Here is a 9,722-nt window from a genome sequence, read left to right as displayed (position 1 = left end):
GAGCAGGGCTGTGGTGGGGAGTGAGAAGCACCAGTGGGGTGGGGGCAGGATGGGGTTGTGGGGGCTTCTAATTTTAATAACAGATTTTGGGGTTTTTATCAGAGAATTTGTGATTTTATTCATCTTTTTTAATTCAGAAATACCAGGATCCCTGGTTATTGCCTCATTAACGCCTTGAGATTCGTCTGTACTATATCTGTTTATGCACCTGGCATTCAGGAAATAACTTAAGTTCCTAAAATAAACAGTGTCCTGTTCTTGGGGAAGGTTTGTATCTCCATTGCCAGGTGCTCAACTGAAAAAGTTCAGTCCCTTCGTCTAGTCACATTTCTCCCATCTGCAGGAGTCCATGAAGAAACAATATTAGTCCCTAAGGGTAAGGGGCATCTGAGCCATTCAGATTTAATAGCCAGTTTTAATAACTTTTCAATGTCAAGCTTCTTCTCTGGCAGGTCAGGATGGCAGTTTGTAATACAGTACTTGGTATAGACTATCCCCAGGCAAGTTTTGATATGTTCAAAATGGAGTTCATAACTTGATATAGACAACCCACTCTGTCATACCCACCATGTTGGCTTCAGGTTTTGCTTTTTTTGTTTTTGTTTTGTTTTTTATACAAATTCTGCAAATAACCCATTTGAAGGAAAGGGAAAAATATGAAACGGAAGAAAACCTTTACTGTTCTATAATTCATATTTTATATTTTTAGACTTTGTAAATTGGGAGCTGCATGAAAAGTTTCTTCTTCAAGTACAAACTGTAAATTTCTTTTTTCATCTCAAAAGCAGGGTCAGATCCTTCCTGTGGGGAGGAAGGAAAAATGCCCATTTTGCAGAGATAGAAGTAAGGAGAATCTCATTTTAAGCAAATGAACCAATAGAATACAGGGAAGAGAAACAAGTGGATAATGCTGGAGTCATATATTTCTTATGTCTGAAAATGAATTATTTGGGGAGAAATAATTATTACTTTTTTAGCTACAGAAGCTGCCCTTTGCTAGGGCTACATTGTATACAGCAGAAAACATGCTACTTTGTAGACGTGTCTACACGGGATGCTTACTGCTCATTAGCCTAATAACACTGAGCAGTAGCGTGGTGGTGAAAAACCTTGCTAATAGCTTACTATGTACTGTTATTAGGCTAATGCACAGTAAGCATCACAAAATAACTGCACTGGTGCTACTGTGCAGTAACTCTAGTTACTGTGCATTCAGTTAGTACTTTATTAAGCAGTTACTAACGAAATGTGCAGTATCCAAGGTGCATTAGTGAACATGTAGATGTGCCCTGTTTGTATCTGAATGGGTAGATTTCTAACAATACCCCCACCCCAGGATTTTTAGAAAATTTTTCTAGTCTTTTCATGTGGACATCATCAGTGTATAGATAATTTCTGTTCTAGGAGAGATCTGTGGTGCATCCTACATCATGCTTGTTATATGCTGCTGTCTCTTGAATTGCACACTGCTGATGTACATATATAAGATCGTATTCTTGCTATAAGCTATTGTTTTTCTTTTTCAGTTTGGAAGAACAGAAGTAATTGATAATACGTTAAATCCAGATTTTGTAAGAAAATTCATAATGGACTACTTTTTTGAAGAAAGAGAAAACCTACGATTTGATTTGTAAGTTAATTAACACACTTCTGATTCTAATGTCAAGAGCATTGTGAATACATATTGATGTTTTGTTAAGACATGGATTACTTACTCAGGAAGAGGTAGTACCATTCTTAATGTGGAATAGATTTGTGTGGTTACTGTGAAGACACTTTTTGTTTAATCTGCCTGAATTATGTGAAATGATAATCTACTAAGAGTGAGAGTGAGGATTTAGTGGATATCTCTTAGTTCGAAGTGTGGTTTTGTTTTTATATATCTTTTTTAAGATTGGGGTTCTGGAAAAAAATAATTTATTGCTATGAAACTATAATGTGTACTTTATAGGATATTCACAAAAGGGGTGAAGTAGGTACTCCAAGTGTAAGTTATCTCCCCAGTTTTTTATTTTTAATCAAAATGAGAATAATTCCACCCACCAATATAAGTATATATCTGTATGACTAAATTGGTTCAGAATTTTATATTGAAGATTGAGAAGTGGGTGGTGTTTAACATTTGCTCCAAATAGTTCTCCTTCTGTCAGTAGAAGTAGTTCAGCTTCCTAAATTTCCCACCACTATTTAGGAATATACAACCAGAAGGGATGTCCTGTGTCAGCAAGTCTAGTGCAGTGAATCGCATCATATAATCCCTTTCTTAAGCTCGATGACCAAAGTAGTTTGCTTTTTTGCACTGCCCTACTCCTTCTGGAGGAGGCTGTTCCAGAATTTCAAGCCTGCGGTTAGAAACCTTCTAATTTACAGCCTAAATGTATCATGGCCATTTTATAGCCATGTGCTCTTATGCCAGTAATTGTCCTTTAGAGTAAATAGCTCTTATCCTACTTCTGTGTTTACCCCCTGATGTGTTTATAGAAAGCAACTATGTAACCCTTCTGCCAGGCTATGATGGCAGTAACAGCAGCCAAGTTCAATTTCAGGGGTTTTACACACATTTTCTCTCTTGGCTCAAGCTGCCACCCACAAACCTAGGGAAATAAAAGCTTCCTGGAGTGGGGACAGACCTCCCTACTCACAAACAATATTATATTATAACAGGGTTTATTAAAGGGGAAGGTAAATGGGACAAACAAACAATCTTGGGAAACAGTTAATAGTCAGTAGGAGCTCATGTTAGCCATCACAGAAGAACACAGGAAATCCTGGCATACCTTGATTGAGTCAATTGATATGATGCATAATAGTAAAAGGACATGGGTCACAATACATAAACTAAGCAACCACCCATGAAAGGTAGATCAACATCATAATGTCACTACTAACCAAATTGCTCACTAGATGCTTCCCAATAGAAAAAGTCCAAAAACAAACAAAAACTCAGACTGGAAAGATGCAAGTGGCCCAAAGATCTGGGTTTTATAAGCCCCTTCTGGTGAATGATGGTATTAATGCACTGAAGACTAGAAAAGGAGCCAGCCTTGATGGCATACTTACTGAATGAATCAAGCAATTTCTAGAGGTGCACCAATATATTGGTTGCCTATTGGATTGGCACTGATAAAAGGTGAAATGACATTAGTGGCTATCAACTTTTTTGACTGCTGTAGCCAGTAATGCTTACTGATATTTATGCCTTCTGGCTAGTTCCTTGAATGCCTGGTTTCCGTCTCTCCATGGGGCTAGGGCCCCTAGATACCTGGGTTCCTTTGGGAAAAGGTGGGTTTCCCCGTGCAGGCGGGCAGCATTCTAGCCTGCCAAGAGGTTTTGCTTGGGGATGCTGTGAGCGAGAGACTCGGGGGACACTGTGTGCATGTGTACGGCTGGCAAATCAAGGCCCCCACGGTGAGGGAAGGAGTCGGGTAGGGGCTGGGGCTGGAGGTGCTGCCCAGCCTGGGCGGTGCATGGGACTTGGGGCTGGGGCAGGGATCAGGACACAGCCACGGGTGGCTTGTTTAGGGGGAAGGGAGATGGCTCCCTGCGGCTGTGCACAGCTGGGAGAGGCATGGAGGCACAGTTATTTGCATGGGGTGGATGCGGGCTGCTTGCTGCGAGCTTGGAACTCCGTGATCTGCTGCTGCCCTTGCCCCAGGAGCTCCGTGCTGACTGCACACCTCCTGCCCACCTGGCAGCAGTGGGGACGGTAAGCAGAGATGTGGGGCAGAAAATTTTCCAGTGCTTTATTTTTCCATGGAAAAATATCTATTTTTAAGAATTCATTGTTTCATAAAATTCATTAGTAACAATGAATGGATGCCAATACAATATTAGGCAAGCTTGGCAGTTTCAAAGTTGTAATTAATGTTTTTCCAGCGATTATTCCTAGGAAGTGTGAGAGAGAGTACATATACGTTGTATTGATTTGTAAACAGGAGGGTAAATCAAAAATCAAATTATGTGAGTGTTTGGATTATTATGAATTAACGTAATTGACTGTGCAGGTCAAATCAAAATCAAATGAATGCACGGCTAAGCTTGTTTCTATTTCTTAAAATCTCTTGCTTCTGGAGAATCAGTCAGAAGCACCGTTTGTGAAGAAGATGTAGTGTGATGAAGTTGCCCTTGCCCATAGACCCATTGGTAAAACCATGCTTTAGCGAAAGAGAATGTGGTTCAAGTAGTTGTGAATCAGATTTGCATCAATCTGATTCTGACATGGAACTAATACATAGTGCAAGTGATTTTACAGATAGTGACAGTGAAACTGGAGGTGCCGCAATGACCTTAGTGCAAAAGAGTAAACTGTGTTGAACTAGATGAGAGGACAACCACGGCATACCATGCACAGTTCTTTGGGTGCGCTAAAATTAGTGTGTCAACAGTTTTCAGTGCTTTCATTTTTTTCCCTTAAATTTAAACATACAATGTAAAAGGGAAATGTGTATTTTCTTCACATTTTTACAAGTATTCCAATAAAAATAATTGCTTTCCATATAAATATTTGAATTTGTTTGAATATAACATTTAAACCACATTAAGTGTGCTGGATTTCTTTTTTTTCCTAATCAAATATTTCAGTTCAAATACTTGTGGCTATTGGGACATAAAATTAACATGGGAGTACTTTTTTAGTTTTGTTTACTAAATATAATTCAAATAAACATGCTAAATCAGATCAGGCTCTATTTAGGGCATTGGAAAATTTTCCAATTCAGAATTTTCTGGAAAACCCACATCTCTGGCAGTAAGTTGTGCCTCCTGCTGCCAAGTGGACAGGGGACATGCAGCTGGCATGGGGTTCTCAGGGCAACAGAAGCAGGGCAGAGACCCATACATGCAGGGCAGAGGGCCCTGAGCCCGCAGTGAGCATCCCGCATCTGCCCTCGCCCTGCGTGGCTCTGCTCTGACCATTTGGGGGAGCGGGGGGTGCTTTAATTAGAGTTAAAGATGAAAAGTGTCTTGTATCAGCATCCCCATGCTTAAGAATGGTGGCAGTGGTGCTCGAACTAGAGCTCATTCGACAAGCTTTAGTTCCAGTGCCCCTACTGCCATTTTTACGTGCTGGGAGGCTGATGCATGTGATGGAGCATGGCCAAAAAAAAAAAAGTTTATTTATGTCATTAGTTTAAAATGCCTTACATTATTACTAAATATTGGTTATCGGATCGGCATCAGCCGAAATGGTTGCTTAATAATCAGCTATCAGTATCAGCCAAGAAAATCTTGGTGCAATTTGGACTCCAGACTGGAGAATGGCTCCTCAGCCTATGCAACTCAGGCATAGCCAGTCAAAAAAATTCCAAAGATATGGTGACATGCTCAAGTTGTGGCGCTTCTGAAGCCAGGGGAAGATCTATCCGACCTAAAGAGCTTCAGACCTTTCTCTCTTGCTATGCCACACATATAAATTATACGAATGACAGATAATGAACCAGCTTGACCCATATGTGGATAAACACCTAATCCCCAAACAGGGTGTCTTTCACTTTGGAAAATTTACAGCGAGCCAGCTGCTTAATCTGACTCAACATACTGAGGGCAGTTTTGAAAGAGGCCAAATCACCAGAGCTGTCTTCCTGGATGTAACAGCCACCTACGATACAATTAACTACTGATGACTCTTCCACAGACCCTGGGAATGGCACAAAATCTAAACCTGACAGAGCTGATACAAACCTGGCTTGAAAACAGATTTTTTTTGTCAAACTAGATGGGAAGCGAAGCAGATGGAGGAGACAGATTAATGGCCTCCCCCAGGGAAGTGTACTTGCACCACTGTTATATAACATTTACACGAATGACCAACCTATTGATTTAGAAACAAAACGTTTCATCTGTGCAGACAACCTGTGCAAGCCCAAAACACTGGCTTTGACCGTGTTGAAAAATGCCTAAGTGAGGCACTAATTGGCCTAACCTCATACTATATTGAAAACTAATTATGTGCTAACCCAGTGAAAACACAATTATGTGCCTTCCTTCTAAAAAACCTTAAGGCCAACTGCCAACTCAACATTATGTGGTTTGGGACCCCACAATCCCACTGCCCAAATCCAGTTTACCTTGGAGTCACTCTCCATTGAATCCTCTCATACAAAGAGCACACCATGAAGACAAAAGTAAAGGTGAGCACTTGGAAAAACATTCTATATAAGCTCACCAACTCAAAATGGGGAGCTAGCTTCCTCTGACATGAAGATCTTGGATCAGCCGCTTCAATCACCTCTGGACTTCCCTGTTTGCTGAAAGACTGTTACCTTTGTATCGAGGGACTGCTGCCACCGCTGATGTTGTTGCTAGGTAGTTGAAGTAGGAGAAGGCTGCTGATGTGCTGAAAGTTAAAGACATGGGTCAAGCCTGTGTTACAAAATTCCTGTTCCCAGGTGGGAATGTGGAGCTGCCCCAATGCTGATTCTGGACCTAGGGCTGCACCTAATCCTAAATGGTTTCCAGACCTGAGACTGTTGGGGCTGGGGATGACAAATAGCTGGTTTAGTTTTTTTCAACCCCAGGTTCAGTTCCAGCTGCATGTATACAGGTAGACAGGTTGTAGCTGTATTGATCTACAGGAAAAAGGAATAAGATATCACCTCTGACATGAGTTCCAATTCCTTTCACCTGCTTGCATAATTTTTTAAGGCTTATGACCCTAGAATAAAAGAGCTTCTCCTGTGCCAATATATATCCCAGCTTTCTGCAACCCGTCATTTTTAAAAGTGCCCACAAAGGCTGCAGGGCAAGGCAGGAAAGACTTGCAGGCTCAGGTAGTGCCATGTTCCTGGTTGGGGGAGGACCAACGGCTCATTTTCAGCATTAGGACCAGGGCTGTCTTGTCATCCCCCACATCCCTCCATTCCCATCTGCAACATGTTCATTTTATGGTGCCATACAAACAAGCCACAAAGACATTCCACATATTTGTGGGACATTTTTGTGGCTGGCTTGCTGCTTTACGTTGTCATAAATTGGCTGAATGTGTAGCATTATTATTATTTATGGCACAATTAACATAATCATATTATAATTCTAACTTGTGCTAGGGCCCCAGCTAACGTTTTAATATAGTTTTAATTTATATTATTTTAGATAATTTATATTAATAAAATAATCTGTATTGGATTATACAAAATTGTTAATAAGTTTCTTGTTTTAATGAAGTTGTTTTTTATGTGCAGCAAATAACTCTTTGAGTATCTGTTTTATGAGTCTGTGTAAGAACATTTTCTGTAGTATCTTGTTCTTAAACATGTCAAAATAAATAAATTTTAAGGGGTTATAATAAATACTTCATTTTCTATTTTATATAGGCTTTACTTTCCTCAAAACTTTACAGTGTTTAGCACTTCCAGTAGTGCATTAATGGACATGACTAATGTCTGTAATTTGTGCCTCTTTTTTTTTGTCCCAGGAAGGAAATTGAGTGTACAGTTTTGGGTTTCTGTTTTGTAGGATTTTTGTTAGCATGTTGTATTTTTATGTTAGCAAATACAAGGTTGAAAAAGTGCATTCTCCACTTGGGTTAGAGTGATAGATTTGTGATGGCTTTCAGGTTCTGTAGGAGTTCATTCCTAGTGTTTATCTTAGGCTGGAAAGTGATACCACATTTCCTTGCCTTTGTGCCCCCACAGAAACTTATGGTAGCAAAAAGGCCAAGCAAACAGATGTTGCTTCACTTTGTTGTGCTACAAACTGTGGCTGCAACAAAGGTGGTATAAATTTGGTCCACTATTTAGCAGCTGACACGTTTACCTATGGCAGGAAAATGCCAGCAGCTTGGAGCTGCCTGTGTTTTCCAGCTGCCCTGGACCGGTGCTCCGAGGGTTTGAGGGGTCCAATCCTGCACATTCTGGGAATTCCCGTGCAAGACTGGGCCCCTCAAGCACTGAGAGTGCCTGGCCAGCTTTCCCTGCTTACCAAGACATCTGTGTTGCACCTCAGTAAGCAGGAAAACCCTGACTTTTCATGCTTACCAAGATGTGGTACTAACAGAAATGGTTTGGAGGCTGAGGCACATGACTTCTGAGGACAGGTAGAGGGAACTGGACTTATTTAATTTGGAGAAGAGAAGGCTGAGAGGGGATTTGATGGCAGCCTTTGTTTACCTGAAAGGTGGTTCCAAAGAGGATGGAGCTGGACTGTTCTTAGTGGTGACAGATGGCACAACAAGGAGCAATGGGCTCAAGTTACAGCAAGGGAGGTTTAGGTTGGATATTAGGAAAAACTTTCTCACTAGGAGGCTGGTGAAACACTGGAACAAGATACTTAGAGAGGTGGTGGAATCTCCATCCCTGGAGGTTTTTAAGGCCTGGCTTGACAAAGCCCTAGCTGGAATGATCTAGTTGGGCCTGGGCCTGCTTTGAGCAGGGGGTTGTGTAGGGTCCCTTCTGACTCTATTTTTCTATGATTCTGTGTGTCCTGGAGATCCCAGGGATGCATCTTGGCAACCAGTGAGTAAATGGAAAAAGCTAGGCAGTCATTCCCAGGGCTTGAGGGTCCTGATCCTGCATGGAAATTCCCGGGGTGTGCAGGACTGGGCCCCTCAAGCCCTGGGAAAACACTTCAACTGCTGTCCTATCTGTTGACGCTGCAGGACAATGGACAACACATCCTAGCACAGCTGATCCACTTCTGTTTCTGCTTTTTTCCCCTAAGTAGATTGGGTTTTGCCACTGTGGTTTAAAAAAAAAAAAAAAAAAAATTCTGGCACCTGAGTAGAGTAGTAGGTGATCATAGCCCTCATCCCAGAATTTTAGAAAACCTGTAGGTTATTTTAGGTACTTTCAAGTTAATGACCAAGACCTTGAAATTAGACTCTTTTTTGCAAGATCTTTGTGTAGAGCATGGAGGACAGGTTTGATAAGGCTCATAGTGGTCCATGTTTGAGATTATACTGCATTTTTCTGTATTAAAGTTCCCAGTGGCTGATGACTTCATATTTGAAGCTGACAGAGGCATAGATCTCTTATGGCCAATCCTAACTTGTGGAATGAGTTCCTCATGGATGCTGGTACCTGAAAGCTTAGCATCAGTGAGACATTCAAGAGCACTTGTAAACTGTGGACTAAGTTGCGCTGTTTCAAGCATAGGGGTCTACACTCTGACTGTAAATTCTTTTAAGAGGTGTTTCTCTCTGACAACCACAACTTCATTTTTGTTTGGGTTCATCTGTTGTTTGCCAGAGGCAACCAGTAGAAGAATATTTAGTTTTTAAGTTAGATTTCTGCAATATATGCCTATTTTAGTAAACTTAAAAATATTGACATTCCAGCTCCTGTCTTGATTAAAATATAAAATTGAAAATTTCTAGCCAGTATGTCAAATAGTAGCTATTTCTTGGTGGGGTTTTAGAAAGCAGTGGTATAAGATGTTGTTTTTTCCTTTCATTTATGGGTGCTGCTAGCACGTGTAAATGTTACAGTTTTAGATAGCAAGTTATAGCCTGTATTTACTCCTTACAAGCCAGTTTGTCCTTGGCTATTCTGTGCATTCAGTTCCTTCTAGTGTTCCCATAACATGTTGTACCTTCCAACACAAATCTATTATAAAAATATGTAGATTACATGTGGCTAAATTATGCTTGCTTGCATTAAAGGTAATCCTAAAAGTCATTGTTAAGATTTAGTTCTTTAAAAAAGGATGTTTCTTTTAAAATGTGTGGATTGGATCCATGATATTGTATTGTATTTACCCGAATCCAAGACTACTTTGAATTCAGGATG

At 40.7% G+C, this 9,722-nt stretch overlaps 1 protein-coding gene across 2 annotated transcripts in view; it reads left to right on the top strand.

Annotated features, from left to right (window-relative positions):
• The window catches only part of CPNE8 (copine 8), a 181,983-nt gene that overhangs the window by 21,672 nt on the left and 150,589 nt on the right, over window positions 1–9,722 (top strand). For both annotated transcript variants that reach the window (XM_019509385.1, XM_019509386.1), the window contains exon 2: window positions 1,527–1,630. In XM_019509385.1, coding sequence (XP_019364930.1) covers window positions 1,587–1,630 — 44 coding nt within the window. In that variant the 5' untranslated portion in view covers window positions 1,527–1,586. The remainder of the gene's footprint in view (window positions 1–1,526; window positions 1,631–9,722) is intronic.

The sequence above is a fragment of the Gavialis gangeticus genome, unplaced genomic scaffold, assembly GCF_001723915.1.
Source record: "Gavialis gangeticus isolate Ggan-Ray unplaced genomic scaffold, GavGan_comp1, whole genome shotgun sequence".
NCBI lineage: Eukaryota > Metazoa > Chordata > Crocodylia > Gavialidae > Gavialis > Gavialis gangeticus.
This window is presented reverse-complemented; position numbering and strand designations above follow the sequence as displayed.